The 18,583-nt window shown below is 41.2% G+C and overlaps 1 protein-coding gene across 1 annotated transcript; it reads left to right on the top strand.

Annotated features, from left to right (window-relative positions):
- The first annotated feature begins 11,350 nt into the window (after nt 1–11,350).
- On the top strand, nt 11,351–18,583 carry STX11 (syntaxin 11). Its single transcript, XM_014057817.2, has 3 exons — nt 11,351–11,458; nt 15,428–15,485; nt 16,779–18,583. The coding sequence occupies exon 3, from the start codon at nt 16,786–16,788 to the stop codon at nt 17,650–17,652; it is 867 nt and encodes a 288-aa protein (XP_013913292.1). The 5' UTR covers nt 11,351–11,458; nt 15,428–15,485; nt 16,779–16,785; the 3' UTR covers nt 17,653–18,583.

The raw sequence follows: 18,583 nt of genomic DNA, 5'->3' as shown, positions 1-18,583 counted from the left end.
CCAGAATGACACGCTGGACGGAGTTCCTCGCAGCGTATTCCTATATGCTGCTCTACCGTCCGGGCAAGCAGCTAGAGCACGCTGATGCCCTTAGCTGCTGCCCCCTGCCTGAGACCGACCCCGCCCCCGTGCCCTCCCTGTCGGTCCTCTTAATCGCCTCCTCAGGCCTGCCCATTACGGCCGCGGACGTCGCGGCCCACACCAAGGCCGATCCAGTCCTCGCCCAGGTCTGCTCTTGGGTGCTGAGGGGATGGCCCATGGACAAGGTGGCCGATTGCTTCCGGCCAGTCAAGGCCCGGCAAGCGGAGCTTTCCCTCCACGGGGGGTGCCTCATCTGGGGGGATCGGGTCGTGATCCCTACCGCGCTCCGGCCCCAAGTCCTGCCTCTGCTCCACAAGGACCACCCTGGCATAGCGCGAATGAAGGTGTTAGCCCGCAGCTATGTCTGGTGGCCTTTGCTGGACACAGAGATAGCGGCCTATGTAGGCCGCTGCACCATGTGCCAGCTCTCCCGGCCCAACCCTCCAGCCGGGCCTGCTTGAGAGTGGGAGGCTCCGAGAGGCCCGTGGTCACGCCTCCACATCGATTATGCCGGCCCCTTTCACGGCCAGAACTTCCTGATCATGGTAGATGCCTACTCTCGGTGGGTGGAACTGGTTATCATGACCTCCACCACAGCTGAAAGTACGGTCAGGGCCCTCCGCCAGTTGTTCGCAACCCACGGGTTGCTGGACGTCCTGGTCTCGGACAACGGGCCGCAATTCACCTCTACCACATTCCAGGAGTTCTTGGCCGAACAAGGGATCCAGCATGCGCCCACAGCCCCGTACCACCCGGCCTGCAGTGGCCGGGCGGAGCGGGCGGTCTGCTCAGCAAAGGAGGCACTGGGCCGTATGGACCAGGGCGATTGGCAGGCTAGGGTGGCGGCTTACTTACTAAGCCAACACTCCACCCCCTGCCCAACAACCAACAAAAGCCCCGCGGAACTCTTGATGGGTCGGCGCCTGCAGATCCCCCTGGATAGGCTTCACCCGCTCTATTCAGGGGACCAGCCGTGCAACTTGGGGGTCTCCCCTCCCCGTTCCTTCCGCCTGGGGGATTTGGTGTGGGCCCGATCTTTTGCGGGGGAGCCTAAGTGGGTAGCTGCTGTAATCAATTCCATGACCAGCCCGTGTTCCTACAGGGTCGGACTGGCCGATGGATCCGAGTGGAGACGCCACTTGGATCAATTAAGGAGGCGCCTCCCTATGGAGACCAGCGGGCCAAAGGATCCAGGGCCCAACAGCACAGCCGCCTTCCAGCCGGTGCCAACATCACAGGCCTTCCCACATCCAGGCCTTGCCTACCCCGTGTTGCCAGAATGTAATGCTCAAGCCGACCCAACGCACCTTGAATGGGCCTTCCCCAAGTCAGGCCCAGCCTACCCGAGCACCCCCTGTTGGCAAGCGCCCCTGCCGTCTCAAACCGCAACCGGAATCCCGCCAATCTACATCCCTCCGTTTGTTACCGCCCCCCGGCAACTTGACAACCCTATAACGGCCGCGCCCCATCGGCCCGGCCTACCTAGCTCGTTGAGCCCGCCTTCTGGGCAGTCCAAAGATGGCGACGCTCGGAGCTCCACTCCCTTCGGGGAGGAGCTTCCACGAGCAGGTCCTTCCCCTCCGATGACTGCAGGCGAACTGCGAAGATCGGGGCGGGTCCGGCGCCGCCCCGCCTACCTGGAGGACTACGCATGCTCCACCCTGGGGCATGCACAGAACTGGGGGGAAGGGGTGTAGAATATTGAGAATATTCCTAAAGGGCCAGCAACAGCCTATGCTGCGCCCCGATTGGCTGGGACGCAGCATTGCCTGTTGCTAGCCAGCTAACGCACTCTGATTGGCCGGGGTACTGCGTCAGCAGTTACTGGACAGTACCCGGCTCCCTATTGGTTCCCCGTTTTACAAACCGCATATAAATACCTTGGCGCGGATTCTGCTTCTTCGAATCGCTGTCATCTGTTCGTTCTTTGCAATAAACCCTTGCTGTTTCGAAGTCCTGGCTCTTGTGTCTTCTGTCCGCCTTCAATCCACAAAAGTACTATTCAATATATGTTAGGAAATAAGGATGTGCATTACAGGAAAAGCAAAATGTAATCTTGCGGGGATCCTGATACTTTTTAGAAAATATTATGTTATCTTTATGGAATTTGAGGAGAAAATACCTTTAATTTAGCTGACCTCATTCAACATTTTTTGAAGAATTTTACAGGTAATATATACAACACTCTCTTTAACCTTTATTACTTCTAAACATAGGAGTATTTATTCTATGTTTAGGAGGTCCTAAACATAGAATAACTGCACATTATCTTGTGGTTAGCAGCACCTGAAATTATATATAAAATATATATATTTATGTATACATTATATATAAAAGTATCTATATCTATATCGTATATATATGAATGTATGTATATGTATGTCTGTGTGTATATGTATGTATGTATGTATGTATGTATATACATACATACATATGTGTGTATGTATGTGTGTATATATATATATATAGATAGATAGAGATAGATAGATGATAGATAGATAGATAGATAGATAGATAGATAGATAGATAGATAGATAGATAGATAGATAGATAGATAGACTGAGACTGAAATGGACTCCAGAGGATGGTAAAGGACAGGAAGGCCTGGAGGAACGATGTCCATGGGGTAGCGATGGGTCGGACATGACTTCATAACTAACAGCAACAACAACGACAGGGAGAAATGGGAAATCAAAACAGAAACTAGTATATGCAGTTCTGATTTGTAAATAGTCCTTTTTAGGTTCCCAACAATAATGGTGACTTTTTCAAAAGGTTGGATAATTAACAGCGTTTTTATGTGAGATGGGTAGCCATATAAATGTGATTAATAAATATTATTCCAACAAAAAGAAAGGGTTGAGATACATGTACAGTACGCCTATTCTGATAATACTCCTTTCTCCTTTTAATGTTCCCACTTTTGTTTCCAAACAACTTAAGCATCTACCTAACCCAAGGAGTCTTCCAGAATAGAATCAATCCGTGAAATAAACTTTTGTCCTTCAGGGAGCTTTTTGCTGCACAAAAACAACCGTGGATTTTTTTTTAAAACCCAACCCAAAACTGAAGTAATCTTTACAGTTTTGTGTCCATCTTTCCTATATATCCTCTGCGGGTAATCGGGCAGTAATTTTGCCCGGCTTTTTGAAAGCGAAACTGAGTGGATGGGAGAATGGATGGATGGATAATGAGAGGAATAGAAGTAGCGCAGTTGTTGCCCTGATGCTGACACCCGGGCTTCAGGTTCACGCCTTTGCTGCGATGACGCCTCAGGAGATCCTCCCAAGAATTCCGCAGATCATCGATGCGGGCAACCCGGCATCTGCCGCGCCGCCGTCTTTCCAAGCAGCTTCCACCCACCCCGCTCGCCCTTCACAAGACGAAGACTCATCACTCCTCACATACGTACCAGAGCATCGCTCATCCTTGACACACTTAAAAAAAAAAAAGCAACTGGGGCAGCCAATAGGCTTCGCGCAGGCGGGACCAGGGGCGGGGATAAGACTCGCCGCGGGGAAACTCCCAGGATGGAAAGGCTTGACAGGTGCTGCTTCCACGAGGCAGCGTAGTCTTGACTGGATAGCGACCCGAAGGGAAGTCGATTACTCTCTACCAGGCTCCGGCGGTAAGTGTTTGCTTGATAGAATAGAACAGAATGACAGAATTGGAAGGAACCTTGGAGGTCATCTAATCCAACCCTACCCTGTTCAGGCAGGAGACCCTATACAATTTCAGACAAAGGGCTGTCCAGTCTCTTCTTTAAAAACCTTCCAGTGATGGATTTCACAGATGGGGGTTGTGGGAGATGTTCTCTGCTTGACAGGAGTTTTTTTTTTATTGCACAGTCCCAAACCATGACAATCGGGGGTTTTATCACCTGAACCGGGAGTCTATTTTGTATCTATGGACTAACTGCTGGCTGGTTTGATCAAAGTTTTGAGTCAAACGTTTGGAGTTCGGTTTGCGGAGGCATCAGCAACCTGAATCCTGATTTCTCAGGAGAATGGTGGAGAAATAGAGGATTCAAGTGCAATTTAATCATCACACCTATAGCTGGAGAAGAAAGGGCTACCAAAATTAGCAAAGAGGCTGAGATGGAAGTGAAGGCAGAGATATGTACAATTTGTTTTTTTGCTGGGAGTTGAGTAATAAAAATCACTCTGGCTGACCATGAGAAAGCTGAAAGCAAGCAAGAGGAAGTTTTAAAGGCAGCACAAAGTTCAGCTGTAGTAGCTGCTAGAGGGCTTTAAATTGTTGATAAAAATTCATGGAAAAATAAGATTATCTGTGGCTACTAATCATGCTAGTGATTACATAACTGAGTTCCTACTTTGGGAACAAATTGGACCTACAATGACTCTTTTTTCTGTTCTATAGAGTTTTGGTAGAAGTTTTACTTCTATATTAGGTATGTCCTGAGCACCCATGATTTTTAAAACTGATATAGTACTTACTAACATAACATAGCAATTCTAATGTGAAAGTTAATTATAAGAAAAATATTTTCTGTTTTTAGCTATTTTTAAAATGTTATTTGTTTAAGAATATTCATTCTGAAAGAGATGTTTTCACACATTACCCATGAAATAAAAACTTGCACTGGATATTTTCTTCAATAAATATATTAAACTCAGGCTTTTCAATAGGATTAAATTTATTTTTCTTAGCGTGTTACTTTCAAAGCTTCTCCTTCTAGTTTTTCATGCTTAGCAGGAAGGCCTATTATAGTTTTAAAATCTTTTGTAACTTTAAAGGAAACATAGAACACAACACAAATATGTGCATTATACTCTTTATAATGTTTTGACCTGGATATGTATTTAAACACTGTATGTTAGTATTATATTGTTGCACACTTTAATTTACACATTTATACATGATGACATTACTATCTTTTGGACATTGGTATTTTAGGAGAATATTTGGCCTTTTCCCAAACTGATTCAAAATGAACTTTTTCCTTTATTGTCATGAGCTAAATAGCTAAGGGGGATCTCATCTGGTCCCCACCAGATGTGTCAGATTGATTCTTCCATAATCCCCAGTTAGCAAGTTTTTGGCTTGCTTTTCTGGACATTTGTGTTTTATTTGGAGAATACTCATAAGTATCATTCAAAAATGCCAGGCCAGAATACTATACTCCTAGATACCTTCACCTTAAATAATGGTTTGGGACAACTATGACCTGAATGGCTGACACTCTCCATAGATAGTCAGTCAGACATACAGTTACAGATACTAATTTTGTTTTTATCTGTGCTATTCTTTTCTACAACAATACAGTGCTGGTTCCCAAATAAATGTTTTTAGTATTAGGGCAGCAGAATTAGGTTCCAGTGGTTGTATTGGTATTATGCTTGATCTTGGATTAAAATGAGATACAGGCTTGCACATACTCAAGAACCTTTTTAAAATAAAGTTCAGCACTTTGCTCTAGTATATCAGGATGCAATTGTAAAATATGGATTGAAAGTTGAGGGAACTGAAATGTTAGTTTTATGCTGCATAGTCTAAGAATTGTAACATGGAAGACTTTTATAATTCTGCTGAAGGGAAAGCTGGAGCAGGAAGTGAACAATCCCAAAGTTACCACAGACTAGCATCTATTAAAGTTACAAGTGCTTGCCATTTAATGGAGTACCTTCAAGATCAACTTTGTCAAAGATGCAGAGGTGTTACAGTTACCTGTCTGGGATATAAATTAAGGCAAATGTGATTAAAAAATAGCAAGTACCGGTATTACTCTTCCTGAAATTTATCAAAAATATGAAGAGGAATACAACTTGAATATTTTTTCTGGAACCCAATATGCGTTTACTAATTATTCTTACGTGATCGACCTCACTTAGATTACAGCTACTAATTTTAATTTTATATAACTACTAATCTGCTAGGGATTATGCTTCAATGAATTCAGTGACTCTTATTTCTGAGTATGGAAGATAGGATGCTTTGATAGTGAATTAAGAAGCAATGGCCATATGACAGTTTCTTTATGAGGAATAACAAAGCTGTTAAACTTTTAATGTAGTAATTAATATGTTTAATTTATTAAGATTTTAATTTATTTTAATTTTTAAAATTTTAACGTACAGTATTAAAAACAATATACTTTAAGGTTTTGGAACTTTCTTCCAAATCCTACCTTATTTTAAGATTTGTAAGGAAGGTCTCAGAATGTATTAAAAAAAAAACAGTACGGCAGAACTAGCAATCAATTGTTTTGTTATTTGAAGTGCTATTTTAAATTTTGCATGCATTTCTTGCTTGTTATAAATTGTTACATTTGCATTTCAGCATTTTGCATGCCTGGACATGAATATACATAGATATACATCATAAAAAAGGTATAGGATAAAAACAAAGAATCTGAGATATGCTGGGAATTTGTGCTCAGTAATTGGATATGTCATATTAGTATTTGTGTAATCAACTTTGTTATGCAATGCATCTAGCACTTGTGAGCAAGAAAATCATGAGGTTTTGTGTCACTTAATAGTATATAGCTTATAAGGGTGATGTATCAAGTGACGAGATAATACAGGTGCTGTAATTGAATGCAGAATGTACAGTGCTCTCTGTGCTTAGTCATAATATGTCAGTGCATATTTTGCTTCTTAACTGTTACAAGACAACTAGATATTGACTTGGAAATTACAAATGGTGTCTTATGACTCGTAGTACCCTGGTAATCTATGAGATATTGAAAAGGGATACGTGATGACATTTGGAACTAGATACAAAATGTAAATGCAGTTAAGCTGTTAATGTGTTTTTTTCCACACTTCCTTTATTAACAATAGACCACTGCCTTCTGTTTTGCTTAGATATGATTTAAATAGGGGAGCATAAGCTGTGGCAGCCCCCTAAAGCCTTGAGCACTGACCCTGAAGTGCCTCCTCCCATTTTCTGTGAAATGTTAATTTTCAATATGATGAGAAAATTATTTCATACGTGGACAGGGGATTGTATTCACTGTGCAAATCATTTGTATTAGCTTCTTTTAGTGATCAATGAAAGCTCAGCATGGTGCCTTTAAGACCTGCTGGAATCATCTAGGTAGGCATCTGCATGCTCAGAAGGCACTTTCACCTGGATAGCTAAATTATTTGACAAGCCTAATAATTATTTCATTTAATTAACTTTAGATGTAATATGTGTCCTGGTTTTTGCTACCTTTTGGCATACACCCTCCACTCCTATCATATCTTCTGCTTTAAGAAAAAGTTGTGTGCTCTTGGGCTAACTATCTTAGGCAACAAAGCTATTTATCTGAATTTCTTTCTTGCGGAAGCAAGCTGGTGACTTACTTTCTCTCAATCATGATCATAGGTACGACGGAGATGTGATCATCCCAGTTTAGCAAAAATAGAACCTAGGTTTACATTCTCTGCCAGATGATGTCTTCTTTTGAAAAGATCTCTCCTTTACCTTTACGTAGTAGGAAGACTGGTGACATGCTGCATGAAGAAAGGAGTTTAATGTTTTCCCATTAATCAGTCTCTGAGTTAAAGTCACTCACCCCACTCAGTTTTCCTCCAGAACTTCTGGCTGTCTCATTGAATAAAATGTGTGATCCAAATTAGAAAGAATAGGGATTTTCAGATGAAAAACAATGAAGCAGGAGAAATATGTAAAAACTCTTTCACAGCAGAGCTCAGATCCATGCAATCAACCGCAGATCAATAGTGACTATCTGAAGAAACCCTTGGAGACTTAAAAAATGATCAGCTAATTCTAAGGTGACCCCCAAAGGAACACTTACACAATTAGTCAAACAGAATTTAGTGTATTTCATAGAAATCCAAGTCAGCATTTGCTGAATTTTTGTGAGTCCCACATGATTACAATAGTCCAGTTGTCATCCTAAATCCAAGAGCCTAGTGATAAATCAAGTGCGCACTGATTCTATTTCTTTAAAATTGGTAACCCGATTAAGATTTGATAAGTGCTTTGGAAGGTCTTGGTCAGGTCTGTATGTAGGCCAATGGCTCTCTGGAAGTAGATATCCAATCTCTCCTGAAGTTGAACCCAAAAAGAACAATACTAAATCATAAGAGAGGAGAACAATACTAAACCATCAGAGAGGAGGGGGAGGCAGCTTAAAGTGACCAATTTGGCATGTGATCTGACAAAATGATTGATCACATGGTTGGCAAGGTGTCGTTGATTGTCAAGGAGAACAAATGCTATTGAGAAACAACAGTCATAACCCAATGCAAGCTCGCCTCTGCGGTGGGCTGGGAACAAGATAAAGACAATATCTCAAGGACACATTCTCTGAGAGCAGTTAGTGGGACATCTTTGTACCAGAGTTAGAAGGGTGTGACAATGAGTTCTATAAGAGCCTGCCCCAAAGAGCTCTGCATTCACAGCATTACTAGGCAAAGCCATAGACAAAGTAGCCTATTACTAGGCAAAGTAGCAGTTTAGTCACTTTGGGGCTTTTGTGATGAAAAACAGAACTGCCAGCTGTGAGCAGGAAAGCAGCTTCAGAGGAAATTCATGTATGATTATCTTAAAATTTCAAATTGAGAATGAGACTCTAGTCTAGAGGATATCAGCAATTCCTGTCCTAAAACATGGAACAAATTCTACTTCCAATGGGGAAGGTTTCTGAAGCAGAATGTTTCATGTTAAATTATTAACCATTTAAATCAGGAGTCCCCAAACTCTTCAGTTCATGAATCCCTTTATTAAGTTCCAGATTGCTCATAAATTCCCAAACATTTATTATAGGCAGAGGTGGTATTCAGCAGTTTCTGGAGAACCGGTAGCAAGAAATTTGGAGTAGTTAGGAGAACCGGTAAATACCACCTCTGACTTGCCCCATCCCCATTTATTCTCTGCCTCCCGAGTCCCAGTTGATCGGGAGGGCATGGAGATTTTGTAGTATCCTTCCCCTGCCATGCCCACCAAGCCACATCACGCCCACCAAGCCACGCCCACAGAACAGGTAGTAAAATTTTTTGAATCCCACTACTGATTATAGGGGATGTGATAACTATGAAAATGTATATGAAAATAATTTAATAAATGCTACTTTAACAAATCTTTGAAAACCAATAATAATGACTTCAGATATCTTTTTTACTGAAGCTGTTAATATCATAAATAGGTGAGATGTATCTGATGAACATCAATAAGGGTACTGATATAGGGATGATGATTTGTGTAATTTAGTTTTCACCATGCTCTTCTACTGTAGATTCAGTTTGCTTCTATTACCATACATTTACTGATTCCCCTTGACCCTTCCAGCCATTCACAGAATTTTTGATATTGACCACTTTGGGGAATTCCAATTTAAATTAATGCCAAATCTTATAGAATACAAGCTAAGACCCAGTAGAAAAGGATGGGATGAGATTAGTGAAAGGTCAGTTTGAAGGAGAGAATTCATGATTTCCCCCTCATTTCTGCTTTAATCAATTCTCTTCTTAGTTGATTTTCCTCTTGTTTATCCTATAAGCTGCACCTCTTCTATATTTCTACAAAAAAGTGTTCTTTTCATTACATTATTAGAGAGATCCACATGGTGGGCATCCACTTTTTAAAAACAGAAATATAATAAGAACAATAAATGGATAGAATTGTAACTATTCTAATTTTGTATTGTTCCTGGATTTTGAATTTTGGGAGGTCAATGCAAACTGTAAGTTTATCATCTGCATTTGAAGCTTGTCTCACTGAAACAATTCACAGACAGCACAAAATTTTTCAAATATTTGTAGCTGTTTTGTTAAGGCAACATAATCCTCACGACTTTCCAAAATGTGTACTGTGGCTGTTGTATAAGAACTGTGGGTTGTTCCTGCATGAATATGTGATTAGCAATGTTTCCTTTAGCTGATGAGTCAGGCTGCCAGTGGTTTACCTATGAATTTAGGATTTAATCACATGCGTGATGTATTGTGGATTGTGCCATCTCATAAAAGACAGAGGGGGGGATGGTTAGAAGCTTTCCTTTTGTTTTTCTTCTAAACCACATCTATCTACGTAGCCCCCACAGACCTCTAGAAGCTCTTTTCAAACTGCCATTTGTACTGTGACAAAAAACGCACACGATTAAACACTTGACAGGAAACTATCAAATATATAATTTTAAGTATAAGTAAAATTGAATTTACATAATGGCCCAACCAACTACGGTATTTTGGAATGGGATGAACTCAAAGACTTGAGGGTGAATCTTATTAGAAATTCCTTGATTTCAGTCTTTACAGTTGTAGAAAATAAGCTGTCTACAGAATTATAGCCCCATAGAGTTAGAAGGGGAGTTGTTTAGACCAGCATTTCTCAACATAAGCAACTTTAAAATGTATGGAACCTTGAGAATCAGTCCATACATCTTAAAGTTGCCAAGGTTGAGAATCACTGCTTTACACCATTGAGTCTTGTTGAAAATCTTGAGCTTAGTGCTGGATTCCAACTAGCATTCCTGGCAAATAGTTGTCTAACCTTCTTTTGAACACATCCAATGAGAGGAACCAACTCTCTGGGTCCACCTTTCAGCTGCTCTTATATTAGGGAGGCTTTGCTAATAATCTTTTGGCATCTGCTTCCTGTAATTTAAATCTGATTTTATGCCCTATCATCTGGAATACTTGGGAACATGTCTTGGCCTCATACAATATTCAGGTATTTAAGAAGTACTATCATATCCTTCTCAGCTTCAGTGCTAAACATTGGAAATGCTTTCATTCTTTATTGCTATTTCTCTTCTCCCCCCAATTTTAATCCTGAGTGGCCAATCATATTAAAACATTGACAAGACAATAAAACAATGATATTGTTAAAATCACTCCCATAACTAAAGCTGGACAAAGTGTTCCAACTACTCCCATCTGTTGGCTAAAAGGACTAGTTAAGATACAGTGAGTGTGTAACTTGTCTTAGTTTGACATCAGGCTTAATATCTCATGTCAAAGAATTCAATTCAAAATTGGGCAGAATTATGATACATTTTTGAGGGGAAATTTCAGGAATTTTAAGAGATGGAATGGCTGCTTTAAATTACAACAAATCTTCAGGCACCCATTTTATAGGACATTTATAATTCCAAAAATGGAAAAAAAAACCACCCAATCAACCCTAACCCAAAATGTTTCACTCACTTGGGGTAAGGTTTTCATTTGGGAACTTATCTTGGCATCATACAATATTCAGGTATTTAAAAAGTGCTATCATATCCTCCTCAACTTCGGTGCTAAACATTGGAAATGCTTTTATTCTTTTTCACCCCACAGGATTTAATTACTAGCTCCTGAATCATCCTGGTTGCCCTTCTGTGAAGTAGTTCCAGTTTGTCTGAATCCTTCTTAAATGATGGTCTTCTGAACTGTATTTAGTACTTGAGGTGAAATCTCACCAGGTATATTTGTAATGCCTTGCTCTGACAAATTTCCTGCTTGTTACTGTAACAGTGGTCATTTTCAAAGTAGTGCACATGATTCTTGTTTCAAAAGAATAAGAAACATGTTACCCTGTGAATACTGACAGGAAGGACAGAGAGGTTTCTTGAGTAACATGTCAAATGTAGAGGTAGCATAAAAAGTGTAGTAAGAGTAAGGAATGCAGTTTGACTGGAAAAATGGAAGCATTACTCTCAACTTGAAGTAACTTTACAGTTTATTTGTGGATATCTAGATCCTCTTGTACTCTATATATATGAATCTCAAATTCCACCCTGCTGTTGTTCATTACAAGGTTTTACTTTAAAGTAAAATACCCACCACTAATGTTTCATTTTCTTATGAAACATTAGTGGTGGATATTTGGTTGACCTAAAATAGAAGCCAAATGTTGGATAAATATTTTTAAAACAGTCATTTTACTGAAATGGTAAATTTGAAATAATCTAATTAGTAAAACTTTATTGTGAAATTGTGTATTTATTAACTACTACAATGTTTAATGAGTCTGTAGATGCGATTAATTTATGGTGCTGTATCTGCTCTCTAGTTATCAAGCATGTCAATGTTTTAAAAAGGAAATAAAATTAGTATATAAGATTACTAAATAAAAGCTGTGTTTTAAAGCAAAATTATGCTAAGGAGGGATTTATGCTGCAACTCAGCAGCAGATAAAATAGTTCAAATTTAGTCAGCATGATGGTTTCATACAAGAGTGTGGTGCCACAAATGGTTAGGATGCTGGGTGGGAGGTTAGCAAGCCCACGTTCGAGACCCGAGACAGCCCAAGGGCAGAGGTGGGTGGCTGCTGGTTCAGCCTGGTTCGATTGAACCAGTAGTGGAAGTCAGGCCTGGGTCGCAGAACCGGCAACTACACAGGCTTGCTACGCCCCCAAACCTGTTCCCTTGCTGCTGTTGGGCCACCATCATTTTGGATTTTAGTGACTGCACGTGTGCAGTTCACTGTCAATTGCTCTGCGCATGCGTGCAGGACAATTTACATTGAACAGCATGTGCATGCACAGTGCGGGTTACGAACTGGTAGTAAAACTAGCAGCAACCCACCCCTGCCCAAGGAGTGGGGTTGAGTTCTTGTCTTTTACTCTAGCTCCTGCTGGGCATATGAAAGGAGCCCCCAACTGGGCATCCCCAGGGCAAAGGTGCCTAATCCTTTAAACCCGGCTGTACCTCTGAGCTTCTGGCTCAAGTGCAAAAATATATAAAGCTTCATGGAATAATGTACTCTGGTTAAATATCAATTTAGCTGATAAGATTTAAAATGGTTAATGGAAGATATTTGCATCTTTGTCATTTTAATTCATCTATGCTCCTCACCCCATAGATGATGTTCGACTGATTGACTAGCATGACAATCCCAGTAAAGTAAAGGTCCCCAAAGTTATCAATATTGACTTCCAATGGTCAATGTGACTCAGGGGTGGGTTTCAAAAATTGTTCGAACCTACTCTGTGGGCGTGGCCTCCTTTGTGGGAGTGGCTTGCTGCCCATGTGATCGGATGGGAGTGGCTTGCCACCCATGTGACCAGATGGGAGTGGCCTGCCACCCATGTGACCTGGTGAGAGTGGCCAAGGCAATGTTATTACTAGATATTACTAATTACTAGATATTATTAATATTACTAGATCATTATTAATGCGTAGATAACTGCGGGACATTACACACCCACCCACCCACACACACAAACTATGACAGTGCTAGGAAAACACCAAAAAAATAAGAATCCCCCCTCCAAAAAAAAAGAGACTGCCAATGAAACCAGTTTTTTTTCCTAAGCCTAAGGACAGGAAAGACAAAGTCACTGGAATAAAAACAATCAAGGCAATGTGGAAAATTATAAAGGACAGGCGCTCACAGAACCATCAACTGCCCGGAGTCCTCCGGGAGTGGGCGGCATACAAGACAAGACAAATAAATAACCACCTCAGAATTACCTAAACAAGGTGGGTGAAACACACTGCCTTGCAACAAACCTGGCCTGCCCATAGAAAAGCAGCCACTTTGAGACACATAAACCTGGTCTGAACACTTAAAAGCAACATATTGCATCACAAATAAAACATTTGCAAAAAGGAATAACATTTCTTGTAATAAACATTCTATAAACAATAAATAAATAAAAATTCCCTAAAATAATTAAAAACTACCACGTTCAGAGAACACCAAAGGACCCCACAGTCCTCTCCCTCCTTATCTTTTTCTTTTTTGTCCTTTCTCCTCCTTCCCCCCCAACCCCACTCCCTTCTAGCACTGATGATGTTACCAAACTAGGAGTGCTGGAGAGGAGCTCTCACAGGGCGAAGAGCTTCCCGCTACAGGCACAATCTATCTGCAGCCGTAAATGACTGCAAGCAGCAGCTTTAGGCACCTGCTCACAGCTGACAGTTGCATTTGGGAGCGGAGGTGGCGGCAGCAGAAGCGGGCACAGATGGGATGTCCCTGCTTGCTGAGTAGAATGAGGCGGCGGGGATGCGTTGTTTCAGGGTGCCCCAAGCGCCAGCTCCTCTGAGTGCAGCCCATTCCCCCTTCCAAGAAGAACGTTTTCTTTTTAAAAACGCCTCTGCAGACGATCTTAAAAACCTGCGAGGTTGCTTTGGGAGGGGGAAGACAGGCAGCATTCCCCCACCCCATCTCTGGTTGCCTGCAGCCTCGGAAGCTTCCGCAACTTGCACAGTAAAGGCAATTAAGAACTTCTCTCGCTCGTGAGATTTTCTTTACTGTGCAAAGGCTTGCTTTAAGGCTGCAGGCTCCCAGGGAGGGGGGCAGAGGGAAATGCTGCCCATCTGTCCCCTTTTAAAGCAACCTTGCAGGTTTTCAAGATCATCCGGAGAGGCGTTTTTTAAAAGGAAAATCCTGAAAAAAGCCGAGGTGGTGCAGTGATTAGGGTGCAGTACTGAAGGCCACTACAGCTGACTGTTATCTGCAGTTCAGCGGTTCTAATCTCACCGGCTCAAGGTTGACTCAGCCTTCCATCCTTCCGAGGTGGGTGAAATGAGGACCCAGACTGTGGGGGCGATATGCTGACTCTGTAAACCACTTAGAGAGGGCTGAAAGCCCTATGAAGCGCTATATAAGTCTAACTGCTATTGCTATTGCTATTGAAAAGCCACAAGATTTGGAGAGATGGGCAGCTGGTCTTTTTTTGGGGGGGGAATCCCCAGAACCAGGAGCGCAACCCGCCGGCTCCTCTGAGTGCAGCCCATTCCCCCTTCCAAGAAGACCATTTTCTTTTTAAAAATGCCTCTGCAGACGATCTTGAAAACCTGCGAGGTTGCTTTGGGAGGGGGAAGACAGGCAGCATTCCCCCACCCCATCTCTGGTTGCCTGCAGCCTCGGAAGCTTCCACAATTTGCACAGTAAAGGCAATTAAGAACTCTCACTCGTGAGATTTTCTTTACTGTGCAAAGGCTTGCTTTAAGGCTGCAGGCTCCCAGGGAGGGGGGCAGGGGGAAATGCTACCCATTTGTCCCCTTCCAAAGCAACCTTGCAGGTTTTCAAGATCATCCGGAGAGGCGTTTTTTAAAAAGAAAAACCCTGCAGGCACCCAGCGACAGGGGCCAGGAGTGGTACCGGCGTTCCGGAAGTTAATTACTTCTGGGTTCACCGACGATCCGGTTCGTGCGAACCGGTGCGAACCGGGAGGAACCCACCTCTGATGTGACTATTCAAAGTTATTATTAGTCATAGTACTATTACTTAAAGTAGCATGGAGTTCAACGAACAATGTGGAATTTCATGAAGCGGTCAAAAGCTGAAAAGTGTGGGAATTTCTTCAGTAAATCATTAGCATATTTAATGGCCTCTTAATAAATTAATTCTGGGTTATGGGTTCATGTATAAGAGGTTTGAGCTTGTGGCTATTATCTTTATAAACTCAAACTCTGACCAGATGGAAGTATTTATTTTCCAGCTGCCACTTGGTGTCCAAGAGAAGCAGTCTATTGTAGTGGACTGAATGTAGTGCTAAGGTAAGACAGAACCTGAAGTCCAGCCCAAAATTTAAACTGATCCATTTACTATTCTCTCAGCCCAGCTTATTTTTCAGAGCTGAATATTCAAATGAATAAAAGTTTAATGAATAAATGAAATAGTGGAAGGCCTTGGATGATAAGTAAGGAGTAATATCTTAAACATTTGACTGACTTTTCAAAAGTGGACATAAAACAGTAAGTAGACAAGTTTATGAGATCAGTTCTTTTGATGTAGTTAGAAACTGAACAAATAGCAAAAATATCACCTGGAGAATCTTCTTAAAATAACTCCAATATCATTAAGATTTTCCCCAGGTTTTTGCTTTAAATTTCATATGGGAAATTCTGCTTTTGTACAGAATTAATGTACAGAAAATCTCTTGGTTTCTATATACATCAGTTTTGTTTTCTATTTGAATAGCAATGTACATTTCTGTGATTGACATTATTTCTCAGCCTAGTATACCTCTACGAATACCTATGAATAGTTACTCAGTAAGAATACTCTAAATTCATACTTGGAGGGCCTTAGAAAGGGAAAGGTTGAGTTAAATATTTCCTACTTATACAAAGTGGATCTATAAATATTCTAATTTATCAATAGGAAAAAGGGATTCCTGAAACTCAGTAATTAATCAGAAAGTTAGTGTCTTTCTGATAGATAGTATTTTTCTGATTACCGTATTTTTCAGAGCATAAGATGCACCAGAATATATTTGAAGAGGCAAATTTAAAAAAAAGATTTTTGCACTCTGCAGACCTCCCGAAAATGGGCCTGTTTTTTGTCAAAAGAAAAAAGGGTATACATAGCCTTTAGGAGGCTTGTAGACAGCTACTGGGGGGCTGGGAAAGTGCAGAAATGAGCAAAAAACAGCCTGTGCCCATTTTTGTCAAATAAGGGGCATGCATAGCCTTTAGGAGGCTTCCAGAGTGCTCCTGGGGGCTGGGGGGGGGGCAAAAGCGAACAAAAACAGCCTGTTTTTCTCTCATTTTTGCCCTCCCCAGCTCCCAGGAGCACTCTGGAAGCCTCCTAAAGGCTATGCACGGCCATTTTGGTGAAGAGGTTTTGGGAGGCCAAAAATGCTGTATTCAGTGTTTAAGATGCATCCAGATTTTCACTCTCTTTTTTGAGAGAAATAGGTGCATCTTATACTCTGAAAAATACAGTAATATGGAATATGTCTGATTAATAAGGAAATATGTGGTATATCAAACTTCAATGCATATATGGTAATTAAAAGAAAACTGTCTTCATCACTGCTATCTGACTTATTTGCTTTTTCATCCTAGGACAAAAATGAGAGACAGACTCTTGGAGTTTTATGAATTATCTAGGCTGTACAGCCAACATACTGGAGATGCCGAGGATGACTTCCAAAGACCTCACGAAACACTTTTTTTTGAAACCGACCATGCCGTAGCAAATCTTTACAAAAATATTCAAGAGATTCGAACAAACAATCACCATCTGAAGGAAGATGTGAGACGCTTGCGCAAGCAAAACAGTCGCTTCCTGACATCCATTCGTCGTTTCAGTAGCATAAAGCGAGACACAAACACCATAGCAAAGGACATTAAGGCCCGTGGGGAAGAGATCCACAGAAAACTTCAGGTTCTGAGAGACCTGAGTGAAGATGCAGAAACAAAATATGGTGAAAACGCAATTGTAACCCGTGTATGCAAGGACCATTATGTCGATCTCATGCATGCTTTTCAGGAAGCCATGTTTAATTACAATGAAACTGAGATGAAGGAGCGGGACAATTGCAAAGTTAGGATTCAGCGGCAGCTGGAAATCATGGGCAAAGAAGTGTCTGGAAACCAGATAGAGGACATAATTGAGCAAGGCCGATGGGATGTCTTCTCTGAGAACTTGCTGTCTGACACAAAAGGAGCTCGCTCTGCCTTGAATGAGATAGAAACCCGGCACAAAGAGCTGATGAAACTTGAATCTCGAATCAAAGAGGTCCATGAACTTTTCCTACAGGTGGCATTGCTGGTGGAAGAGCAGGCTGACACCTTTGATGTCATTGCGTTCAACATGCAGAATGTCCAAGAATATGTTGGGGAAGCTAAAGACGAAGTGAGGAGAGCACTTGAATACCGGAGAAAACATCCCTGCCGAACAATCCTTTGCTGCTGTTTATCGTGCCTTAAAGGCTAACTGCCGTCTTCAAGCCCCAAATCAGTATTATGGGAATGCTTATAATTTGTGCTCATCTCTTTATGGTTATCATATTTTTATTAATTATATATGTGTATGTTTCTTATGAAAACCAAAGGATAGTAGCAGTATGATACATACCAAAGTTGGGAACCTATGACTCCATAGATGTTGTTGGACTACATCATATTTGACAATTAGCTATGCTGGTGGATTGAAATTAGAGTCTGAAAACATCTAAAGGACCACAGATTCCTACCCACTCATATAATTCAACTTAAGTAATAAGAAACAAGATTACCAACCCCCATATTGCTACCAAAATGAAAGGCATACCAGAACCTATGTAAAACCATGGGAAATTTTGATGAGGTGGGTAATAAATTATTTCCAAATAAATACATCCTATGGATTTTAAGGAAGCAATTGCAATTGCCAGTTTTTTTTCTTGGAGAAAATAAATATGGAAGAAATTATGAACCCTAATTATAAATTATATATAAACTGTATTACATGGATAATGCAGTTTAGACATCTGGCAGTCATAGTTGAGTTTAGAGTTTTGCTATAAGATTTACTATAAGGTTATTTACTATAAGTATACATTTCTAAAATGCATTGTTATAAAATTAAATGAGAAAAATATTTATTCTAATTATTATATAAAGAAAGTCCTTTGCTTTTTACCCCATAGTTTAGACTGTCAGGGAGAAACCTGTTGATAATGGAACCAAAGTACAATCCCCAACATTTGAAAATGAGGTTTCATTTACACAATATGTCAAAGTTAGATTGGAGCTGTTATCTCTGGAGCTAAGAGCAGTCTGGAAGTCTTACAGGAATGACAGATAGAGAGGATCAGAAATTAGACATTGTGAAATTGCGTGGTGGTTTCTTGTGTTGGCATGCAAAATGTGCAGCCAGGGGACTG

This window comes from Thamnophis sirtalis, unplaced genomic scaffold (assembly GCF_051295495.1).
Source record: "Thamnophis sirtalis isolate CommonGarterSnake01/CBP01778 unplaced genomic scaffold, rThaSir2_p1.2 scaffold_6, whole genome shotgun sequence".
NCBI classification, from domain to species: Eukaryota; Metazoa; Chordata; class Lepidosauria; order Squamata; family Natricidae; genus Thamnophis; species Thamnophis sirtalis.
This window is presented reverse-complemented; position numbering and strand designations above follow the sequence as displayed.

Excerpts from the sequence above, each read along its gene's own strand:
- STX11 (XM_014057817.2), top strand. The coding sequence starts at position 16,786 with ATGAGAGACAGACTCTTGGAGTTTTATGAATTATCTAGGCTGTACAGC.